At 42.9% G+C, this 25390-nt stretch overlaps 1 protein-coding gene and 1 pseudogene across 1 annotated transcript; both read left to right on the forward strand.

Moving 5' to 3' along the window:
- Positions 1 to 995: 995 nt before the first annotated feature.
- Positions 996 to 11208, forward strand: LOC118844307 (E3 ubiquitin-protein ligase TRIM7-like). Its single transcript, XM_036752168.1, has 7 exons — positions 996 to 1151; positions 2965 to 3060; positions 3910 to 4140; positions 7055 to 7077; positions 8133 to 8248; positions 10003 to 10035; positions 10371 to 11208. Exons 1-7 carry the CDS (start codon positions 996 to 998, stop codon positions 10886 to 10888), a joined length of 1173 nt encoding a protein of 390 aa, XP_036608063.1. The 3' UTR covers positions 10889 to 11208.
- A 4244-nt stretch (positions 11209 to 15452) lies between these two features.
- LOC118842587 lies at positions 15453 to 16942 on the forward strand (annotated as a pseudogene).
- Positions 16943 to 25390: the final 8448 nt, after the last annotated feature.

A 25390-nucleotide genomic window follows, 5' to 3' on the forward strand; every position in this document is an offset into this window, starting at 1 on the left:
TCCTCAGAGCCAGAGACAGGCATCCCAGAGACTTCAATGGAGCAGGGAAGAGCATAGCATCTTCCACCCTTGATCCTTCTCACCCCAGACATTCTAGAACTTTAAGTGTGGCCTCAGACAAGTCAAGGTCCATCTTTTCCTCATGTGTAAAATGAAGACATTAGATTAGATGATCTCCAAAGCGTCTTCCAGCTCTAAATCCCACAACTTACAACATATACAACCACACAACTTCCTTTCACTTTTTCCCTTCCCTTCTTGGCTAGCTTACTCTTTCTCTCTATTTCTTAGTCAGAAGCCACATGCAAAGAGCTGGAGACAGAACATTCCCTGGAGATCATTCCCAGAACTAGAATGTCAGGGAGCTACATGTTCAGGAGACAGTGAGGACCAAGAAGAGAAGCCAAGGATAAAAAAAGCTATTCGATTAAACCTGAATGCATCATACAGCTTAAAAAGGCATATGATTCAGGCAGAATTTCAGAAACAGTCTTGGTGGTTTTGTATTTCCTGTTTGCTGATATCCTAACAGTTATTTTGTCATTTGTCTCAGGGGCCAGGGTTCGTTACTTTTTTTTTTTTTGTTCACTTAATCACATGGAAGAGGTCAGCCAATCAACGCCTGGATGAGTTTTCTAGAAGCTCTCCCCCAGCTCTTGAACCCAACAGCCTGAATTGCACTGAGGTCAGGGCAAGGTTTAGTGGTATAAATGCCAATTTGGCTGCCATTTCCATCCAGGGGAGGGCCCTGAGGCTGTCTATAGAGGGACTGGGCACATGTTGATTTCTGTGGCCTCTTTGCAGGAGGAAGCCACATGTATTATCTCTGCCCAATATTTTTCAGATCCAGTGATCCTGGACTGTGGCTATAGCTTCAGCCGGGGGGAGGCAGGACTGACCTTATGTCAGTGCGAAAAGACCTTCCTGCAAAGACCTATGACCCAAATGCCAGCTTGAGAATTTGGTGGAATCACCAGTCTGCCAGCTCTCCAGACATGGATTCCCCAGCTCAATTATGTGCCCAGCACAGGGAGACGCTGAAGCTTCTTTGTCAGGAGGATCAGAGGTCTATTTGCATGGTGTGTCATGCCATTCGGGTGCATGCTACTCATCATCTGTTGCCCATTGATGAAGCTGTCCAAGACTGCCTAGTAAGTATTATGTCAGGCACCAGGGGGCCTTCTTTGGTCAGTCATACGCTTGGGTGGATGGATGGATGGATGGATGTTATGGATGGATGCTTGGATAGATGGATAGACGGATGGATAGATGGGTAGAGAGAGCATTTATTAAGTACCTAACATGTGCCAGGCACTGTGCTGAGTGTTTGAGATGTAAATACAAGTGAACAAGATAGTCTCTTCCCCCAAGTATCTTATATTCTAATGAGGGAAGACAACATATAAAGAAAGACTGGAAAGGGAGGTGACATGGGGCACGGAGGTTGGAGTGCTCTGTGATATGAACCCCTAGGCCCACAGGGTGGACACCTGGATAACTATGGAGTGGGTCAGCTTCCTTAGTGAGTCCGGGGGCTTATTAGGATCTTTATCCCAACAGCCAAGTTTCTGGAATATTTAGGAAAGTACATTCTCTCTCCAATTTTTATAGCATGTCAAAATTAAAATTTAGAGGCAGCTAAGGGGCACAGTGAACAGAATGCTAGCCCTGGAGTTGGGAAAACCTGAGTTCAAATTCAGCCTCAGACACTTACTAGCGGGTTGATCTTGGCAAGTTACTTAACCTCTGTCTGACTCCATTTCCTCACCTGTAAAATGGGGATGATAATAGCACTTATCCCTCTCCCACTATGGCTTTTCCTTGAGTGGCTTTTGGTTTTTTTTTTTAAAGAGAAATTAAATGTACAGGGAGTAATAGTGACTTTTCCTTGGAAACGAACAACACTATGCTGCAGATCCTGAAATATGGCGGGCCAATACTCTTTGATTAGTTCTTGGCCCTTCCATGGAAGCAACCCCTTGATCTCTTCCACATTTCACCTTGAGACTTTCTCACATTCAGGGAAGCATGTGTGTGTGCGTGCATGTGTGTTTTGGTTGATGAAAAATGATTTTACTCATCAGATGTCTTCATGTTTTTATACTCTCAAAAGTGGAGGGTAGGATGTGGGGGTAGCATTTGCATTTTCTTATCATTTCATTGTAGGGAAGCTATAGGGTGCAGTGGATAGAGTACTGGGTGTGGAGACAAGAAGTCTTATCTTCCTGAGTTCAGATGTGACTTCAGACACTTACTAGCTGTGTGACACTGGGCAAGTCACTTAACTGTGTTGCCTCAGTTCCTCATTTGTAAAATGAGTTGGAAAAGGAAATGGCAAACCACTCCAGGATCTTTGCCAAGAAAACCCCAAATGGGGTCATAGAGAGTCAGACATGACTAAAAAACTCAACAAAACAACAGACCTACATTTCATCCATCCATCCATCCATCCATCCATCCATCCATCCATCCATCATCTTCCTTCATTTTTCCTTCTTTCCTTCCTTCCTTCCTTCCTATCTTTCTTTCCTTTCTCCCTTCCTTCCTCCTTCCCTAGTTCCCTCCCTTTTTCCTTCCCTCCCTTCCTCCCTCCCTTCTTTTGTTCCTTCCTTCCTTCCTTCCTTCCTTCCTTCCTTCCTTCCTTCCCTGCTTCCTTCTTTCCTTCCTTCCTTCCCTGCTTCCTTCCTTCCTTCCTTCCTTCCTTCCTTCCTTCCTTTCTACCTTCCTTTCTTCTTATTTACTTCCTTATTTCTAGGACCTTACTTGGTTTTGTCACAGTCAGGTCAGCTTATCAAGTCTCCCACACGGGTTCAACCTTCTTTCTAGGAACACTTTGTGGGCTAACCACCTTGGCCTAGTCCCTCTGTCTCAGGGAATTACTAAGGCTACAGAGTTTACCTGTAGCTCAGACTGGGTATTGTGGGAGAAACAAAGCTGGCAGATAAACTCAAGTGTGTTCCTTAGGATAAACTGTCAACTCATCTGGCATTCCTGAAGACAAAAAAGGAAGAGGCCCTAGAGACAAAGCTGAGTGGGGAACAAGAGATCCAGAGGATGCTGGTAGGTGGACAACCTGATATCTGCACATTGGTCTGAGAGAGAAGGAGACTGTGGAGTAGCTGAGGAAGAGAAGGAACAAGTTAACCCTTTAACATTCTTCTACCAGGCCTTTGCCACCTTTCCCCTTTTCAAGTCCCTCAGGACAAACAGGGCAGTAATCTTCCATGGTCCTGTTCCTTTGCCATTGGCTGTGGACAGGGCAGCATTGCTTTTACAAACTCGAAAGAAGGTGATCAGTGGAAGTTTATGTTCTGGATACCCCAAGTTGTTTCACTGCCCTTCTCCCTTAGAATCATAGAAGCCCAATCAGAAGGACTTTAGAAGATACTGAATCAAACTTTTAATTTTACAGAGGACTGGCACTGCATTGGATTTGATTGATTTGAATGGGGAAGTTACAATCTTTGTTCTTCAGCAAATACCAAAGAGTTACTTGCTCAAGGTGGAGCCTTGGAGAGATAAAGAGAAACCATTTATTCCATGAGCTACACTTGTACATGTACACACATGTACAAATGCCCATGCATATATATATTTGAGGGCATGTATCCAGGATCCTGGAAGCAAAATTCTATTATATGGCTTTGGCTCTAAGTCCTTGTCTTCCAGAGTTGGATCAATCTGGTCTGCCTTTGAGTTTGTGGTGGCTATCCTTGTTGAGAGGTGCTTTTGTTTGGGGGCTAGCTTTATTCCTTCCTCCCTTTCCCAGAGATTCTTTTAATCTAATTTAATAATTTAATACCAGGACCCTTCATGCCTCAGAAAAACCCCCAGAATCTAGGCAGTGTAATCCTAAGGAATCCTGGATTCTTGATTTGGAAGCCTGATCTTCTCTCCTCTTTCCCCCAGGATCTAGTAAGTATGGAGATGCAAAAGGTGGGAAGCAACTTCAGCAAAATGCAAGAGTTTCTGAAAGAACAGGAGAAATCGCTGTTGCTCCAGATGGAAGAGCTCAACAGGGACATTGCCCGATGGAAGGAACAATTCACCACCCAGCTTTCCAACAAGGTGTCACACCTCAGTAACCTCGTGGCTGAACTAGAAGAGCAGCGCCAGCGTCCAATACTGGAGCTGCCAGAGGTGAGGGGAAGGAAGAAGGCTGGGGCTCTGGTGGGGAGGCCTTTGGAAGCATGGGTCATTGCAGGGAAAGAGACTAGATCTAGCATGGAAGAAGAGAGCTCCAAGTGGGGAAAGAAGCAGGAATAAAAGGATCTCCAGCAAGAATCGCCTCTGGCTATGGGCATCCTGTCCCCTCTTCCTTTTCCCTCCCTTTGTTCATCATTGTTTTTTCATGACTCATGACCAGTGTTAGTGCGCACTTAACTATGAGCGAAAGGAGTTTCAGATGCAGACTACATACAATTGAGGTTAGTTCAGTCAACTTAATTTATTTCAAACAAAGATTTCTCAAATGTCTTCTATACACGGGGTACTGTGTGCCACCACAAAGAAAAAAAATACATAAGAGCCTCCCTACCCTCATAGAGCTTACTTTCTCCTGGGAGGATTACAAGATGTGTACAGATAAGTTAATACAAGTGATTTCGGGTGGGAGAATTTGCCAACAAGAGAGTTAGCTTTCAGATTCTACCTAGGCCACTTACTTACACACTTACATACAACTCCTGGCAAGACTCAACCTCTCTGTGCCTCAGTTTCTTCATTTGTAAAATGAGAAGGTTGGACTTGATGGTGTCCTTCTAGCTCTAAATCTATGATGCTATGAATGGGGGTGGGGTAGGGATCAGGAAAGACCTCTCCTAGAGGGGTGAAATCTGAACTAACCTGAGAACCCCCAGGTCACTAAGGCAGGAGACAGATCAGGATTAAACAGAACAGAGTCCCTTCAGGTGTTTTATTCAGTCTTTCATCCATGCTCTATTTGCCCCAGAGAAGAAAGGTTTTTGGTCCTTTGATCCCACTTTCATTGATCCGGTGTTTCCCTCAAAGCTATCTCTCCTCTGTTCATCTAGTGCCCACATATCTATATGCTGAGGATTCCTCCTGTCTTCCTACCATATTGTCTCTATGGTCTTCCACATAGGCAGCTCTTTCCCTTCAAGAATCCTGAGTGTTTGTTTCATCCTTTGTCCCCTTGATCTTTCTGTCTTGGGTTATTCCATCAGCTCTGATCTCTACTTCTGCTTTGCAGACTGGCCATCTTGGATCTACCATATTGCTCCCCGATGTCTTTTTTTCAATATTTTGTCATCCATGCCCCACCCTGCCACCCTTATGCCATGCTGCCCCCTGGGAATCTTGTCCAAACCTGGCCCAGAGGGATCCAGTGTACATTATCTTTTTATATGGATACAAAAAACAAACAAAAAATAATTAAGAACCCTTGTTTTACAGTTCTCTTTCCTGGGTACTGCATTTTAGCATAGACAGCTCCTGTCTGAGATGTCTTTCCTATATTCACAATAAACTTTCTTTAATACCAAGTTCTTTACTCAGTCATTTAATGGGTACTCTGTGTTCCCACAGCATTTTGCTTCCAGCTGAATCCCTGGATCCACCTTCTAGGGTTGAGGAGGTATGGCATGGTCTGTGCTAGAGGTGGGAAATCTGGGGCCTCAAGGCCAGATGTGGCCCTCTAGGTCCTCAAGTGCAGCCCTTTGACTGAATTCAAACTTTGCAGAACAAATCCCCTTGTTCTGTAAAACTTGGACTCGGTCAAAAGGCCTCACCCAAGGACCTAGAAGGCCACATGTGGCATGGAGGCTGCAGGTTCCCCACTCCTGGTCTGTCCCAAGACCTGATTCTATCTGGAAGAGAGACATTGGGATTTATTTCCTCTGGCCCTCCCCCCACCCCAGAAGGAAAAAGGAAGGGCCCATTTGTTTATGGAGGGTTGGTGTTGGTAAGGGAACAAAGTAATCTTTTTCCTGTCCCCTATACCAAGCTATGGGACAGAATGGCATCTGGGATTTAGGCTCCTTTGACTCCATCCCCCAAAACTCTAAAGGCAGGGTACCCCAGCTTGTCTTTGTGCACAAACATCACTCTCTCCAACTCAACATGTCCAAACAGAACATAGTATCTTCCCCCTTTCCCTTTTGCCAACTTCCCCCTTCCTGTCAAGGGCATCGCCATCTTCTCAGCCCCTCGGACTCACCACCTTGGCGTCATTCTTGACTCCTTGATCCCACTCACCCCACATCCTATATGTCTCCGCTTCTTATCAGTTCTCCCTGCATGGCATATTTCAGATGCAGCATGTGACCACTAGCCTACCGTACCTCATGCTTCTCTCCCGCACTCTTGCAATAGAACATTGTAGTAGCTATTTGCCCTGTCTCAAGGCACTTCGACTAGAGGCCATTCTCTGCTCAGCTGCCAAAATAACTTTCCTAAAGTGTAGGTTTGACCATGTCACTGCCTACTCAATAAACTCCAGTGGCTCCCTATTACCTTCAGGAACCAATATAAAGCTCTCTGGCCTCTGTGAACTTCACAGCCTGGCGCCGTCCTACCTGTGGAATCTTTTTGTACCTTATCCCCTTCTATTTCCTCTGTGATATAGCCATAGTGGCCTGAGGCTGTCTGAATGCTCTGTGCCTTTACCTGTTAGTCGTCTTGTTGTCCTTCAAGTCTCAGCTTAAATCTCACCCTCTGCAGGAGACCCTTCCAGATTCCCCAGCTGCTAGTGCTTTCCCTTCTAAGATTACCTTCCATCTACATGTGTGTGTATTAATATATAGTATATATTTATGTGTTGTCTCTCCCATTAGAATTCCTTGAGGCTAGGGACTAGTTTTGTCTTTCTTTATAGCCTGTGCCTGACACATAGCAAACATAATAAATGCTTGTTGACTGGCTGACTATGGAGTCAGGTGTTTTCTTTCACTAAGCATGTACAAGAGAAACCATTCTGATCACACTTCAGAAATAGCACAGTGGGTACATGAGATGGCGGGGTGTGGGTGGGAAGGCGGATCTCAATTTCTCACCACCGATATTGAGTTACCTTCTTCTTCCCTCTCTTTCCTAGGACGTTGGAGATATATTAAAGAGGTAGGAGTCCTTTGTACCATCACCTCCATTCCTCGTGCCAACCATGAGTTGGAGGCCCTGTTCTGTAAAGCTACTCTTTCCCCTCATCACACAATGACTTTCCCATTCTCGGTGCCATAACTAGGATAGGACAACTGAGGCAATTGCCTCAGGATGGGGAATTTAGAGGATGCTCATGATACTTTCACTGAGGAGAAGTTTTCTGTCCCAGTTCATTCAGGCCCTGAGAAGGTTGTGCCCTTCTTCCTGTGGCTGATCTGCCATCAACCTTGCCCTCTTCATCCCCTGCCTGGCTTTCCTCTTAGACTATGGAATTTTTATCAGGGTAGAAAACTCCCAAGGTATACTTCCTCCTCCCAGTGGTCTCATTCCTGTACCCTTCTTGGAGCTTATTTTCTCATCCCCAGTTATCCCCCAGGAGACCACAAGTCCTCCTTACTTTTTGCCCCAAGTAAAAAGAATGGATAAATGAATGAATCAGGGTTTTAAGTGTTTACTATATGTCAAGCGATTGTAAGCCAGTGCCATCTGTGCCCATTCCTAGACAGGTTGTGGGAATCACTGAGCATTAGCCTTGAAATTCTCTCTATTCTGGGAGTGGGGTGGTGGCTATAGCATGAAAACTCTCTGTTCTTGAGTTGGTTAGGCCAAGTGAGGGGGTAATGGTCAAACACCATCTCTTGTTGTAAGAGGGAACAGGAAGGATTTGTTTCCAAGGGTATAGAAACAACCTGAGTAAAATGTGGCCTTTGGTGACCTCCCTGTTTAGTGACCACTTCTCCTTTTCCTAGGCATTATCTTGTGTCCCAACGTCCCTTGAACCACATATATCCTTTTTGGAACCCATCCAGAACCTTAGTAGAATATTAACCAAGGAGGAGAATATTTCTTTCAGAGGGGAAGCGCTGGCTTTTATTGTCCAGGAGGGGTAAAATAATTGACCTGCTCTGGTGCCTAATGTAGGGCAGGAGACATAGGGCTGTTCATTTGCTCCTACTTTTCTGTGGTACACAGGCTTTGGCCCCAGAGCAATTCTAACACCTTCTGTTTTCCAGGGCTGAGATACCAATGGCCACACTCTCTAAGGCTGTGCCCCCAGAGCTGAGAGACAGAATCCAGCACCTCTCTGGGAAGAGCTGGGTCCTACAGAGGACTATGAGGCGATTCACAGGTCAGAAGGAGGACTGGAATAGTGTATGACCCAGGCCTGTGGAGTGTGTTGTTTGTGTGTATGTGTGTGTGTATGTATGTATGTATGTATGTGTATGTGTGTGTATGAGAGAGAGAGAGAGAGAGAGAGAGAGAGAGAGAGAGAGAGAGAGAAGAGGAGAGAAGTGGAAAGGAGAGGAGAAGAGAGGAAGGAGAAGGAGAAGGAAAAGAAGGAGAAGGAGAAGGAGAAGGAGAAGAAGAAGGAGAAGGAGAAGGAGAAGAAGGAGAGGAAGGAAAGGAAGAAGGGGAGGAGGAAGAGAGGAAGAAGGGGAAAGAAGAGAGAGGGAGAGAAAAAGAGAGGATAGAGGAGAGGGAAGAGAGAACAAAGGAGAGAGAAATTTGTGTACATGTGTGTTGAGATACTAAATTATACTTGCATGTGAGATTTTGATTATGTGTAGATATTTATACAATTCTCTAAGACTAGAAAGTGAAATCTAAATTGGTAGAGGAAAATTCTCACTGGGAGCTCCCTTCACTATTAAAATCACAGCTCTACCCTCACTACCTCTGTCAATAAACTCTCTTAACAGATGAAAAAACTGAGCAAGGTCCAGGAGGTTAAGTGACTTGCCTAAAGTCAGGCAGAGAATAAATCATCAGAGAAACATTTGAACCCTAAGCCAGTGCTTTTCCCACTGTACCGTATATGTACATATATAGATACATACACTACATATATACATATAAATACATATGTACATGTAGTTCCTCCCACATGGTACAAACACAGATATGTATATATGGACCCATATATGCACACGCACATGTATTTGTATACCAGGTGTATACATATATAAATGTATATAGATACTATACATATGTGTGTATGTGTCTTCATCATACAGTATATATATATATACATACATTTGTTCATATATTTACACACATATATGGTACAGCAGAAGGAGCACTAGCTATGGACTTAGAGGACCTGGGTTCAAATGCTACCTTTGATGCTTCTTCTCTGTGTGACCTTGGGCAAGTCACTTAACCTTGCTAGGCCTCACTCAGTCTTCTCACCTGGAAGATGAGGGGGCTTGATTAGATGGATTCAGAAGCCCTTCCTGCTGGAGATCTCTAATTTTATGACTCCTATTGCTTTCATTTCATAATTGAGAGCTTCTGATTTAAACTTGAAAAAGTTTGCTCACCTCAGGACAGAACTGAACTTGTAATTCAGGGGTGCTATCACCAGGTGGCATCACACCTCATGCATTGCCAAAATCCGTCAGCTCAAATCAGTTTAAGGTTCAAGCCAAAGCGGTTTTGGATTCAACCTGCAATCTCACTGGCAGACGGAGCTCCCAATAAGGAGCTGCCTCAACTAACATCAGTACATGGCACAGGCAGGGCTTCAGTCCAGGTCTACCTGACCCCAAGGCCAGCTTTTCATCCAGTATGCCATGATGATGGAAGTCTACAATCAAACTTAGTAGGTATATTTGACTGAAATAGAGACAAATAGTCTTTTATTCATTTTTAGGTTAAAAATTTGAACTCATATTGTAACTGTGTAAGGAACATTGCATACATGGTGGCCTGTGACTGCGATTGTGTGTGCCTGGTTGTATGTGATTGATTACATATGTGACTCTAATTTTTTGTGCCTATGTGTGTTTTTTATAACCTAAATTCAAAAACATGAGTGAGGAGAAATGTCTCCGTAGGAAAGACAAGATGGAAGATGATCATTTCTGTCTTTTTTCCACCTAGAGTGTCTTCAATCAGAATTGGAGAAAAGGAAAGGTGGGTGAATGACAATGTCCTTGGTCAAGAGACCAGGCCTCCTGTTTGTCGCAGTTGTAACATCAAAATCTGTTTGTTCTGTCATTGAGGGTTGACTGTGGAGGGAAATGACCAAGAAAGATGCTCTTCCTCTGGGGCGTGGGGGGTGGCGTGGGGTCACGAACTACCTAACTCCATGGCAGACTAGCTTCACACCTCTAACACCATTTTTTTCTCCTCCCCACTTTTCCTAATTCCTCCTCCCCTTCTCTTGCTTATCTCTTCCCTCCCTTGCTGGTGGTCTCCCTAATGCTCTCTTCTACATCCTCTTTCCCCCCCTCCTTACTTTCAAATAGTGCTGCTGACTCTTAACCCAGACACAGCCAACACTCATCTGTTTATCTGTCCGGATCAGAAGACTGCCTACTTCAGGGAAATCCCACAGAAGTTACCGTATAGCGCTGAGAGATTTGACTCCCATTTCTGCATGCTGGGCGGGGAAGCCTTCAGCTCGGGGAAGCATTGCTGGGAGGTGTGTGTGGGAGTGGGGTCAATGGAAGGCTGGGCTGTTGGGGTCTCCAGAGCCTCTGGGAGAAGGAAGGGGGAAATCAGCTTTGTCCCCTCAGGAGGGATCTGGGCTATCCAAATGCTGAAGGGGTGTTATGAAGCGCTCACAACCCCAGAGACTCCACTGACTCTAAGCAGGCCCCCTAAGAAGCTGGAAGTCTCTCTGGATTATGAAGGAGGAAGCCTAACCTTTTCAGATGCAGAGACAGGAACTCTCATCTTCACTTTCTCGGTGAATTTCTGTGAGGAGGTCCTCCCCTTCTTTTGGCTCTGGGGCCAAGGGGCCCAGCTCACCGTAAATCCCTGAATTTTAGGGAATCCTTTTCCCATTGGGCTTCAGTTTCCACACCTATGAAATGAGGAATATGTGTGTAGGAGGGTAGGGACTGTCCCTTTCTTATCCTACCAGTCTAAGCCTGCCCTCAATGGAGGGAGCAGGTACCTATAAACTGTGTCTATAAAATACCAACCAGAGGGGTCCCCTCTACATACTCCCAGTCATCCTGGACTCCATCTTTTCTGATAATATTCATTTTCATTTGCCATTTAATATGCCCATTCTTGGGGTATTATTGTGCTGTAAGGAATGGAAAGCAGGATAATTTCAGAAAAATCTGGAAAGACTTACATGAACTGATGCATAGTGAAGTGAACAGAACCAGGAGAATATCATACACAGCAACAGCAATATTGTTGGATGAACTGAATGACTTAGCTATTCTCAGCAAAACAATGATCCAAGACAATCGCAAAGGACTCATGATGAAGCACTGACTGACTACAGACTGAAGCATGCTATTTTTCACTTTCTTTCATTTTTTTCTTTTTTTAAAATCTTCTTGTACAAAATGACTAATATGGAAATGTTTTACATAATTACACATGTATAACCTATATCTGCTTACCATCTCAGGGAGGGGGGAGGGAAGGGAAGGAGGGATAGAATTTGGAACCCAAAACGTTAAATAAAAATATTAAAAAAATTTAAAAAATGCCCATTCTTCACCATTTTGCATGTTCTCCATTCTTTCTAGATTTATATATCCTTTTCCCCCTCTTGTTATTCTCTCATATATACAAAGACCTTATTCTCTTGTTTTGTATATTTTTCATCCTCTTTCCCATTATAGCCCTCCTCACCTCTCACCCACATTTCTTACCCTGGACTGGGAACTTGCTGGTCATCACCTAGGATTTTTAATGGGGGCAAGGGAGAGGAATGCATCATTAAATCCCAGGGATTTTTGAATTGGAAATAATCTTAGAGGTCATCTATAATAGGGGTTCTTAATCTTTTTTTGTCTCATGTACCCTTTTGGCAGCCTCATGAAGCCCATGGACCCCTTCTCAATATGATGTTTTTAAATTAATAAAATAAAATACATAGGACTATGAAATTATATTGAAGTAAAGATGTGATTGTTTCCCTATGCAAGTTCACAGACTTCTTGATATCTATCCACAGACCCCAGGTTAAGCATTCCTAATTCTAGACTAACTCATCATGTTACTTTGGGGAAACTGAAACTTAAAGAGTTTGTACCTTACCCAAAGTCAGAGGGGTGACAAGTAGAAGAGCTAGGATTCATAGCCACATCTTTTGATTACAAATAAAGACTTCTTTCCACTAAAACAAGGCGTTAAGATACAGAATAATTTTGGGAAGGAAATGAACACCCGTATAGGATCTTTGGGGACAGACCTCTTTGGTAGGTAATGAAACATTTGGAAGAAAGCAGGGGTAAAGGAGAAACTGAGTGCTCACCGTCTTCAGGGTGTGTGTGTGTGTGTGTGTGTGTGTGTGTGTGTGTATGTGTGTGAGTGTGTGTGTGTGTGTGTGTGTGTTTCTCTAATTTTGGGAGACCCAGGCTCTCTGGTTCCCGTTTCCTGAATTGCACAGACAGAAACAGTTGTTGCAAAGGCGTATTCCTTTTCTAAGAGAGAGATGGATTGATGATGATTCCTTTGGACTGAAAAGACTTGTTTCTCCGGTGTTTTCTTCTTGGACACTTGCTGTAGTTCTCAGGCGTGGGGAGGGGCCTTGTCAGTCCACTGTGGTCCTGGGTCTTAGTTTACCAGCTCTGGGAGGAGAGTGGAGGAGCAGAAGCTCTCGGCTGCTAGCTTTTTCATTTCCCTGGACATTTCTTCACATGATCTAAGTCTCTGTACCTGGAGGCAGTCCATAGCTTGAGTGATCCAAGCCTGTGGCCCAAAGAGAGCTCCCCAAGAATTTGGCTTCAACATCCTGCTTCCAGACTCCATGCTCTGCAGTTAGCTGAGGTCATGTGGTAGCATCATGATCTGTGGGTCCATCTTAGATTCTATTGCCACCTGGTGAGCAAATGTGCACATAACATCTTTGCCATGTGTGAGCCAAGCCAGCATGGAAGGATTGTAAGGTCAGATATAGATCTGGAAGGGATCTTAGAACCTTAGAGGCAATCTAGTCTGACTCCCTTAATTTATGTAGGGAAAAACTGAGGTTTAGAAAAGGTCATTGTCAAAAGTCCCAGGAGAAACCTAGGAATTATGAAGAAAGGAAGGAAAACTAACTTACTCTATTGATAAGACAAGCTAAAGGATGAGCCCATGAATAGGAAATGAGGCAGGAGAAGGGGTACTATAATTTGTAATCATTAATATTAGTGGTTGAGGGTAGTAGCTGCCCCCTGAGTAACCTTGAGGTTCAGAGGTAGGAGACAAATCCCTAGCCACTGGGAGTGTGGTCTTTAATTGGCTTTGTTAGTTGTGATACCTATAGCTATCTATAAACAGCCCTACCTCCCTATGTACACCTACGTCCTTTCTTCCATTAGTCCTGAAGCTCCAGAGAAGTTTATTGCTATCCCCCACCAACCCAATGGGAATTTTTTGTCTTTTCTCGAGCATTTTCAATCCCTCCTTCTCTAGTCTTGTCCTCTTCATCTCTGTCCCTTCCTAGACTCCTTCTATTCTTCCTTCAGTGCCTTAAACATATTAGGCACATCCTTTACATATGTTTGATTAATTAAAGTATGCACAAGTCTTTCCTCTTTGTTAAAAAACAAAGAAAATCCAAACCCCCAACCCCCTTTTCTTTTTAAGGCTAGTCTTTCTCTCTTTACTTTCACTGTTGAATTCCTTTTTGAGGCTATTCTATTTCTCTGTTTATTTTTGTTGCTGAACTTCCAGAAAGAGGTGTTTATGCCTTTCCCCATTACTATTCCCTCACTCCTAAACCACTGGCAATTTGGATTCTATCCTTATCATGTTAATGAAAATCTCCTCTAAAAGACCAACTCCAAATCCACACTGTCTTCTCTCAGTCCTCTTTCTCTTTGATCTTAATTGTATTTGTTACCCTAATTGTCTCCATCTTGTAATTCTCCCCTCCTTGGATTTCTTTTTTTTTTAACCTCATTACATTATCTTGGTTCTCCAGCTTTTCTCTTTTTCTGTCCCTTTTATTCAGTTCTTCTTCCTTCTTCCCTTTGACTATCACTGTTCCTCAAGATTTAGTTCTTGACCTGTTGTTTTGTATTTGAAGATCTCATTCACTCATAGATGATTTCATCTGTCCTCTCTGTACAAATGGACACCTGTAGTTCTGACCTCTTTTTTTGAATCCCAGGACTGTTTCTCCAGCTACCTATTAGTTATCTCCACTTAAAGATCTTGTCACCTCAAACTCAGCATGTCCAAAACGGAACCCAACATCTTGACTTCAAAACTAGCTCTCGATCCTCACTTCCCACTTTTTCACATTTTTACTTACATCTTTGTTTTTATGTCCCCTTCATTTCTGAATATATTCTTTTCCTTCCCTTACCTAATTTGCTATCTCTTGTAAACGAAGAAGAAAAGCATCTCAGCAAAACTAGCCAACCAATCAAGAGAGTCTGACGGAATATATACAATATTACTACTTATCATCCTGAACCTTTTCAAAGAAGGAAGGGAGATGCATTTTGTCATCTCTTGTCCGGGACTCCCTATTTCTTTACAAGGTAACATTATTTTCCTAAGCACTCAGGCTGGAAATTTCTTTGATGTTTTCCTCCTTATCTCCCAAAGTATATAATTGACCTTTCACTAGCCTTGCCTGTTTATTTTCCTTCTACTATATGTTTTGTATCCATTTCTTTCTTTTTATGTACCCTCCTCTGAGGTCCTCCTTGACAAATTGTAAGTGATCTTTTCCTCTTTGCCCTTGTATATTCAATTGACTTGGCATCGGATCCTCCCTTGAATTGTTATTTATTTTTTTATATTTACTGGTTACTCTGTCTCCCTAACTAGATTATAAACTCTGATGCAATTGACCCAAATGTTTCTTGTGATTACCCTGTATCCAAGGGTGTGCTGGTAAATGTTTGACAACTGGCTTCCTCCCACCCCCCACCCCCAATGTACACACTATATACTTTGGAGTTAAATCTGCATTATTGACAGTTTCTCTATTACTTTCTTAAATCTAGGCAATCATCAAAACAATAAATGAAGCCTTGATTTGTAGCACTTGTCAATATCTGAAACACAAATGCTCACACTGAAAATCTAACAGTTGTGAGTCTGGCTCCAGCGTATTCCTACCTGTATGTGTCAGATTTATATATAAAGAAATATCAAGGAGTCCTGGAGTCAAAAGGTCTGGGTTTAAATTTCAGATTTGCTACATACTTATGACCCTAAGCAAGTCCCATAATCTCTCTGGGTCTATTCCATTCTCTGTGACCTAAGTGGGCTGCTCCTAGATGATTTTTGAGGTCCTTTTTAGTTCTAAACTTTATGATCCATGATTTATTCCCATATGATAAAAGTAGGTAGATTAAAGGATAAGGACATTAAAAAGAACATTAAGTGTCTTCTTCAGCTTGTCCAAGTGCTCGCCTATGAGCGCTCGGCTGAGGGACCCCAGCAACCTGGATACCAGAGAAGCCCAGTTGGAAGCACAGCACCGAACTTCCGTCCATAAAACCTGCAGAGCTTTCTGCAAAAAGTGCTGTAAGCACCAGGCTCACGAAGTGACTCAGTATAAGAAAGGCAAGGATTCCCTGTAGGCACAGGGGAAAAGGCCGTATGATCAGAAGCAGAGTGGCTATGGTGGTCAAAAAAAAACAATTTTCTGGAAAAAGGCAAAGAATGCAAAAAAGATTGTATTGAGGCTTGAATGTGTGAAACCCAACTGCAGGTCTAAGAAGACGCTTGCCGTTAAGATGTGTAAGCATTTTGAACTGGGAGGTTGTTGTGTTTGTCCTTCATTCTCGAAGAGGACCATGACATCAGGGCAATGATGACATGACTTGCAGTTGATTTTGATTTGAGTGAGGGAGGGCTGTGCAAGGCCACCAGCCTCACTTTCTCCTCCAGAGCCATTTGGGTCCAGTGGCCTGATATTCATCAAGATGACTGGAGATGGCCTAAGATGGAATGGGAGGCCCTGGCCCTTTTGGGCTAAGGCCTGTTCAGATTCTCACTCTGAGTGAGGTAAAAATATAGCCATTAAGTGGAGCTTGGGCAGGGACCTATTGTGGTCCAATCTCTGAGCTCCAGAGTGAGATGGGTTTAAGGTTTGGTCTTTGAGAAGAAATGGAAAGAAAGAGTGAGAGCGAGAGAGAGGAGGAAGGGAGGGAGGGAGGAAGGAAGGAAGGAAGAAAACAAGGAAGGAAAGGAGGGAGGAAGGAAGGAAGGAATCTAGCTGGTAAAGCCCAAGTTAAGTGGGCGGCTTCCAGCCATCAAAATTCACCTTCCTTTGGGGAGGAGAGGGAGAGGAAGAGGGAGAGGGAGAGGATGAGCTGAGTTACCCAACTAGTTGGGTCGCCATTTAGGCATCTTGAGGACCATGAATGGCTATATTTTGGGCCATTCTGGCAAGAGTGAATGTCAATAGCAGCAACCCTGAGGGTCTTCCTCTCCCAGTTTGATTTTTTTTTATTTTTTATTAAACAGGTCATCCCTTGACTCACTTCTTAAAGAGGCCTATTCACTGAATGGGTGTGACTTAACTCAAAGTGAGAACCTGAAAAGGCCTTAGCCTTAAAGGGCCGAGGTCTCCCATCGCATCCTGGGCCATCTCCAGTCACCCTGATTGATAGCTGGCCCCTGGACCCAGATGGCTCTGGAGGAGAAAGTAAGGCTGGTGACCTTGCACAGCTCTCCCTCACTTAAATCAAAGTCAACTTCTAGTCATGTCAACATTTCGCTGATGTCATGGTCCTGGTTCAAAAACAAAGGACAAACACAACCTGTGAGTAGTCCAAGATGCCTGAATAGGGACCCAGACAGTTGGGTAACTCAGCTCATCCTTTCCCTCTCTCTCCCTCTCTCCTCTCCAAAGGAACTGGGAGATGAGAAGAGAAAGGGCCAAGTGATCCAGTTCTGAGTTTCATCGTTTTTGTCTTAATAGGACAAAACCATTCCATTCCATTCCTTGGTTTTGTGCTTTTTTTCTGTCTTGGAAAGGAAGAGGTTTGAGTAAAACCAAGTTGCATACTATGTGAAACTTTTTTCCATATAGGAAAAGTTCTTGAGAATGTGACTGAGTATTGTAACTTTAATCATCTACTACTTAATGAGATTTATATGTCATGGTGAAAAAGTCCAGCTGGACATTTCTGGGAGGCCTGGGGACCTTGGTTATTAGTACTGTGGCTAAAATACTTACTAGCAGTCTGGACTTCCAGGAAAATTGGGAGTGGGGAAATTAGGGATACAAAGTAATAAAGATAGGGATAGCTAGCCTCTATTTTATAGGCTTCCAGAAAATCAAAAGTAATTAATCCATCACCTTCAGGGATTGCCCTGTTTTCAAAATACTAATGAAGTGGTTCCCCATATCTGTTTGGGTTGTTAGGGTTCTTTGTGGAGAACTAATTAATACTGATTGAATTTCCTGGTCATTAAGGGGATGGCCTATTAACTGAAAACTCATTTGTACCTTGTTTTCAGGGTATTAACTGAGTGACTTCCCATATCTAAATTCCCATATCTATTCCTGTTAATTAAAAACTGATTTTAATTGTGTTTAGGAGTAGGTGGGAATGGCATCTGGTCAAGACTTGGAACAGTGAAGAATGGAGGTGATTGCTCCTTTATTTTACATCTTTTTTTAATTACATAAACCCATATTAGGCTTTAAGCCCTCTTGAGGGAAGAATGTTTGTCTGTGTCAATCTTTGTTTCTTGGCATGGTGCCAGGACTGTGCCTTTCACACTAAAGGTGCTTAATAAATGTTGAGTCTTCCTTAAAAAAAAAGAACATTAAAGAAGGAAGACCATTAATACAAAGGAGAAAGTTTTGTGTAATCAGTTGCTGATGAAAGTAGGATGGAAAAAGTTCTGGAAGAAAAAGCATGGAGGAGTAGGGTATGTTCAGGAAGCCAGCAACCAAGGATTAGACATATCTGCTGAACTCTGCCTACCTCCTGTTTTCCCTCTATGGTGCACAAGTTTCTTGCTGCAAGTCTCAAAGTTAAAACAAAATATTACCAAACTGGTGAATTTTGGGACAGAGTGTATTCAGCCATTTCCATGGTCTTTGCCAAACTTTACCCTAAGGATTCTATGATTAAAAAAAAAGAAGCTTAAGAACCTCTGATAGAGACAAATATCCATTATGCTCATTCTCGGGGACATGGTAGAGTCATGTTCTTGATAGTAATAAAAATAAGATAATACAGAGGCTAATCTCTCTTTTACCATGCTTCATGCATTTATTCTAGGTTCAGTAATAATACTATTTGGCTCTCTCTCTCTCTCTCTCTCTCTCTCTCTCTCTCTCTCTCTCTCTCTGTTTATTTTGTTCCTAAAATGTGGCAAAAACCTACACGAGAAGATTCTTTGTCAGGCTGCTTCTGCCTGGAAAGAATTTCCTTTGTGTGTGTTTAGTAGGAATATAGAAAACTTCAAGATCCCTGGGCTTTTTTATTATAAGCAGTTGTTAGGAGATTAGATGACTACATAAGCAGACATAGCTCTTTTGGTGCCGGGCCTAGCTGTCTCCTGTTGACCTTGATAATTTGACCTGACTGGAAAGTGATGAATCTCCCAGCCCTCAGGGACTGTAGGAGCTTTGATTAACCTGTGGCTGGCCTCCCCTCTGCTGACAGTCAAGATCCTGATTATGAACATAGGAACTGAATCTAATATCTGGTCCTTCTGTCTGTACTGAACACTAGTTACACATCGGCATGTGTCAGGCATTATGCTGAGCCTTGGGGTTACAAAGAAAGGCAAAAATATGAGGGGCTCACGGTCTGATAGGGGAGGCAATATGCAGCTATATGGGCACATATACAGAATAAATGGAAGTTAATCTTAGAGAGGAGGCACAAGCAACAAGAGAGAGCAGGAAAGACCTCCTGCAAAAGGTGGGATTTGAGCTGAATCTTGAAGACAGCAAACCAAGATGTAGACATGAGAAATTCTGGGTCTAGCAAAGAGATGAGAGATGGAATTCTATATGGGAAGAACAAGAAGTAGGCCATTGTTAATGGATCATAGAGTTCAAAGAGGAAGGTAAAGTGTAAGAAGATTGGAAAGATAGGAAGGTTCCAAATTGTAAAATGCTTTAAATGCCAAATAGAAGGTTTGTAGTTGATTCTCAATATAATTGGAAAGCACTGGGGTTTATTGAGTAGGAGGGTGAGATGGACATGCCTCTCCTTTAGCTCACTGGCCCCTAGACATCTCTGCCACAAGCATTCAAACCCAGCAGGTTCAGAGCAAAACTCATTATCCTTCCCTCCAAAGCCTTCTTCCGTCCTGACCTTCCTGGTCTTTTGAAGGGTTCCACATCTTTCCAACCATGTAAGTTCACAAGAAATCATTCCATCACAAAGTCTACAATCCTCAATTCTTCACAATTCTTTAGAATGGTCAATCCATTGTTGAGGTTTTTTTTTCCCTTAACATCTCTTGAATGCACCTGTCTCTTTATTATCATTTCTGGCTAGAATTATGGCAGTAGCCTTATAATTGATCTCCCTGCCCTGTCTCTCCTCTTTCTAATCCATCTTCTATCCAGCTGCTAAATCGATGGTCCCAAAGTTTGGACCATGTCATTCCTCTGCTCAAGAAACTTCAGTGGTGTTTAGCCAACTGTAGGATAAAACATACACTTTCTCTCCTTGTTATCTGAATCTCTTAAAATACTGACTCTAGCTTACCTTTCCAGATATTCACAATACTCTTCTTGGACACTCTGCTCCAAGTGGATAGAAAAGCGCTGGACCCAAAGTCAAGAAGATCTGAATTCAAATGTGGTCTCAGAAACTTACTGGCTGTTTGACCCTGGACAAATCATTTAACCTCTGTCTGCTTCACTTTCCTCAATTGTAAAATGGGTAAAAGAATAGCACCTACCTCCCAGGATGGTGGTGAGAAGCAAATGAGGTATTTAGTACCTGGCCCCTAACAGGCACTTAATAAATCCTCCCTCCCTTCCTCCCTCCCTTCCTCCTTTCCTTCCCTTCCTTCCTTCCTTCTCTCCTTCCTTCCTTCCTTCCTCCCTCCCTCCCTCCCTTCCTTCCTTCCTTCCTTCCTTCCTTCCTTCCTTCCTTCCTTCCTTCCTTCCTTCCTTCCTTCCTTCCTTCTCCCTCCCTCCCTTCCTTCCTTCCTTCCTTCCTTCCTTCCTTCCTTCCTTCCTTCCTTCCTTCCTTCCTTCCTTCTCCCTCCCTCCCTTCCTCCCTCCCTTCCTCCCTCCCTCCTTTCCTCCCTCCCTCCCTTCCTCCCTCCCTTCCTCCCTCCTTCCTTCTCTGCTTCCTTCCTTCTTCCTTCCTTCCTTCCTTCCTTCCTTCCTTCCTTCCTTCCTTCCTTCCTCCCTTCCTTCTCCCTCCCTCCCTTCCTCCCTCCCTTCCTCCCTCCCTCCCTTCCTCCCTCTCTCCCTTCCTCACTCCCTCCCTTCCTCCCTCCCTTCCTCCCTCCCTTCCTCCCTCCTTCCTTCCCTGCTTCCTTCCTTCCTTCTTCCTTCCTTCCTTCCTTCCTTCCTTCCTTCCCTCCTTCCTTCCTCCCTTCCTCCCTCGCTCCCTCCCGTGCCCTATTTTCTGTCCCTTAAACATGATATTCCATTTCCCCACCCGTACCTTTGCTTCTCAGTTTTTCTGCCTTCCTTCATGTCTCAACTCAAGTCCCCCTTTCCTTAGGAGGCCTTTTTAGCCACCACCTATTACTAATACCTCTTCTAGGTGATGGATTACCTTTCACTGACTCTATGCATATCTTCTACATTCCCAGTTACTTGCAGATTGACTCATCCATAAGAATGAGAGCTTCTTGAGTGCTGGGATGGTGTTGGTGCCTGATAGCCCTCTGGCTTAGCACGGTGCCAGGCACCGAGTAAGGGCTTAATAAATGTCAGCTACCTCAGTCCTTTGTTGAATTGGACTGAATTGAATTGTAGATGAGTATTTTAGTGAGTGCCTAATGGGCTACTGCAGGCAGGAGGCAGTTTTGTAAGGGAATTGGTACTTATGATAGGAATCTATTTTTTTAAGAACTAGAAGGACCATAGAGATCATAAAATCCAGCTCCTTTGGTTTATAGTTAAAGAAATTTTAGCCCAGAGAAGGAAATTATGCTTCCAAAGCTATACAGTAGTTAGTAGCTGTAGAGCCAGCATGAAAACAGGGGTCTCTTAAATCTCAGGCCATTATGATTTTCACTGTGCCCCAATTCTCATCCAAGGTTTCTCTAAGGAGGATTGGAATGGCTGGTTTATGAGGAACTGGGGTTGATAGCCACTCTGAATGCAAAGACATCCCAGTGTTGAAGGAAGCTGAGGCCATCAGCCCCAAATAGCATAGTATAGGCATGAGAGTATTGCTTCTGGGATCAGAACATAAGTTAAAACCTTACTATCTGATTCATACGTCTGAGTGTTGGACTTGGTGTCAGGAAGTTCTGAGTTTGAGTCTTGCCTCAGACATTTACTAGCTATGTGACCCTGGGCAAGTCACTTAACAACCTCCTTTAAGGTCTAGTCTGGTCATCTGTAAAATGAGGATGGTAATAATGGTACCTATCTCAAAGAGTTTTCATGAGGACCAAATAAATTAACATATGTAGAATGTTTGTGAACTTTAAAGGACTGAAGAAATTCTATTATTACTAGCTATTGTGGACAAATCTCTTAATCTCTCTGAGCCTCAGTCTTCTCATTTATCAAATGAGGGAGTTGGAGTCCATGGCCTGTTAGAAATATGCTTGGCATAAAGATTTAGGTATCAAGGACAAATTATTATTGAGGAATCCAAAGGAGTTGGGCTTACATTCCTGGCCAGGAGCAGGCTTTGCTCTTCTTTGGGAAGAGGAAGCAAGACCAACTTTATAGTGTTAATTTGACACAGAATCAGCACAGTACCTCCCTCCAAAGAACGGATTGGTCCATTCCCCTTCTGGGTTACAATCTTCCTTACACTCCCCTTACATGCCACCCCCTTCAAAATACGTCCCATGTTCAAAAATGGTGGAAAACTCCGCCGTTACCATAAGGTAATATTCAATTAGCCAAGTAAGGACACATATTAGTAATTTGACCCAGTTCTGTCTTCAACCCTGACTATTATCTGGCTGGTTTAAACCAGTTCTCCCAATATCCTGGTTTTGCAGTTTTCACAAAGCCACTAGTTGTTTTCTGATTGGCTGGGCCCAACTGCCTTAGCTAATTTTTACTCCCTTGCGCATTCAAGCTGACAATTAATTATTCTGTGGAAACTTAACTTTTGTTCATCTCTCACATGGCCTTTAGGTCCATTCCATGATATTATGAGACTTGTCACTCTCAATCATCCTGTCGTGTTGTGTGGTTGTGGTTTGTCCTTAGTTCTCAAAGAGGACTGTGACATCAGGGAGATGATGGCATGACTCATAATTGATTTTGATTTGAGTGAAGGAAGGCTGTGCAAGCTCATCAGCCTCACTTTTTTCTACAGAGCCATCTGGGTCCAGTGGCCAGCTATGGATCAGGACAACTGGAGATGGCCCAGGATGTGACTGACAACCCTCAGGACCAGCGTTAAGGGTGATATGACTTTGGAAGTAATTAATCGACCAAACAGAATTTATTCAGTGCTTACTATGTCAGTCAGTTAATAAACATTTATTAAGCACCTAGTCTGTGGTAGGTACTGTGCTATGTGCCACCTCTGACACAAATTGATTGCGTAACCTTGGTCAAATCACTGCAACTCTTGATACTTTAGTTAATTGTCCCATATTGTAAAGGGCAGAAATGGTGCTGACCTGCATTGTAAATCAAGTGCTCTTAATTTCTAGTCTCTGATAGCAATGAAACCAGCCTCAGTTTCCTCATCTATAAAATGGGCATTGCCAAGGAGATCATGGGGAATTTAATCTCTGTCACTAAAGAAAGCAATTTTGTTAGAATAAATAAGCTTTCTCCCATCTCTATCCTTGATTTCAGTCTTCTAAGGCAATTGCTGTTTGGAACGATTTCAATTTCAGTTGTAAACATTCTGATTTATATTCAAATGAATACAGACAGCTCTTTTTATCTCAATGACAAGCAATTGATTTTCTCTGAATTTACTACTCAAAATCAATGACAATGCTGATGGAGCTGGGTTGTATGTACAAATGCGTTATCATTTATCCTTCATTTCAATTTGTCATTCACTGGGAGCCAGACCTCTTATATAAATCAAGGAGATGCCTTCAACCCACAAAACTCTGTCACCAGTTCCAAGTCAGATATATTATTTAGGTCTTTGAAATTCTTTGATTTAGAATCAATGGGTTGGAAAAGGTTTTCATTTTGCCATGAACTTAAAAGATTCCCCCAAACTAAAGAGAAATAGTAGAAGGAAGAACACTTCCTCTGGTAGGCTAGTTATGAAGTTGTCCTCATTGCAACAAATATGGAAAATAAAAGTTGGGAGGGAGCTTGGAGCGAGTTCAAGAACTCTTCTCCCTCTTACTACAGATGAGAAAACTGAGACTCCCAGCCCCAGTAATGCCTCTCAGACATTAAAGTGATTTGCCTGGGGTCACATAGCTGATAATTGTCTAAAGAAGAATTTAAGCCTAGGTCTTTTCTGTCTCTAAAATCTATCCACTGCATCACCTAGCTGCCCACTTTGACTCTGCTTCCTCTAGGCTATGTCTAGATTTTCTTGCTTTTTGTTTTTTTTTTAGGCAATCAGGGTTAAATGACTTGTCCAGGGTCACACAGTTAGTAAGCATCTGAGCTCTGATTTGAACTCAGGTCCTTCTGACTCCAGGGCTTCTGCTCTATCCACTGCACCACCTAGCTGTCCCTCTAGGGACATATAATGTTTCACAAGTCACAACACTATCACAATTGAGACATAAAGCCAGCCTTGGAGTCAGGAAGACCTCTGTTCAAGTCTTGTCTTCAAGTTCAAGTCCTGCCTTTGCTGCATATTGGCTGTGTGACCTTAGGTAAATCATATGACCTGCTTAGCGCTCCAGGGAACTATCTAAGAATATAACCAAAAGATGGCAGGTTGGTTTTCAACAGAAGGGTGTGTTTCCCCATTAGGATTTTCCTACCCTGCTAAAGTGACAGATTCAGAACAAACATAAAAAAATCCTGAAAATGAAATGTCATTTCCCCCCTTAGAACAGTGATAATAAAACTTAACAAAACTGAATAAACTTTGCTTCCAAATATGTTTTTTTTTTTAAATGCAATTTATTTCTTTAACATATTTGGTTTTCAGCATTGATTTTCACAACAGTTTGAATTACAAATTTTCTCCCCATTTCTGCCCTCCCCCCCACTCCAAGATGGCGTATATTCTGGTTGCCCTGTTCCCCAGTCAGCCCTCCCCTCTATCACCCCCCTCCCCTCTCATCCCCTTTTCCCTTCCTTTCTTGTAGGGCAAGATAAATTTCTACGCCCCATTGCCTGTGTATCTTATTTTTTAGTTGCATACAAAAAGTTTTTTTGTTTTTGAACATCTGATTTTAAAACTTTGAGTTCCAAATTCCCTTCCCTCTTCCCTTCCCACCCACCCTCCCTAAGAAGTTGAGCAATTCCACCTAGGCCACACATGTATTATTATGTATAACCCTTCCACAATACTCATGTTGTGAAAGGCTAACTACATTTTGCTCCTTCCCAACCCATCCCGCTTTATTGAATTTTCTCCCTTGACCCTGTCCCCTTTCCAAAGTGTTTGTTTTGATTACCTCCACCCCCATCTGTCCTCCACTCCATCATCCCCCCACCTTTTATTTTTTTTTTTTATCTTCCTCCCTCTTCTTTCCTGTGGGGTAAGATACCCAACTGAGTATGTATGGTATTCCCCCTCAGGCCAAATCTGATGAGAGCAAGGTTCACTCATTCCCCCCTCACCTGCCCTCTCCCCTCCTCCCAAAGAACTGCTTCCTCTTGCCACCTTTATGCGAGATAATCCACCCCATTCTATCTCTCCCTATCTCCCTCTCTCAGTATGTTACTCTCTCATCCCTTAATTTCATTTTATTTCTTTTAGATATCTTCCCTTCATCCTCAACTCACCCTGTGTCTGCTCTCTCTCTTTTACATATCTATATATACACATACATACACATACATACATATACACATAGATACATACATACATACACATTCACTTATATATATACTTAAACATATATATATATGCATATATATATATATGCATATTCCCTTCAACTACCCTAATACTGAGGTCTCATGAATCATACTCATCATCTTTCTATGTAGGAATGTAAACAAAACAGTTCAACTTTAGTAAGTCCCTTACGGTTTTTCTTTCTTGTTTACCTTTTCATGCTTCTCTTGATTCTTGTGTTTGAAAGTCAAATTTTCTATTCAGTTCTGGTC

Source organism: Trichosurus vulpecula, chromosome 3 (assembly GCF_011100635.1).
Source record: "Trichosurus vulpecula isolate mTriVul1 chromosome 3, mTriVul1.pri, whole genome shotgun sequence".
Lineage (NCBI taxonomy): Eukaryota > Metazoa > Chordata > Mammalia > Diprotodontia > Phalangeridae > Trichosurus > Trichosurus vulpecula.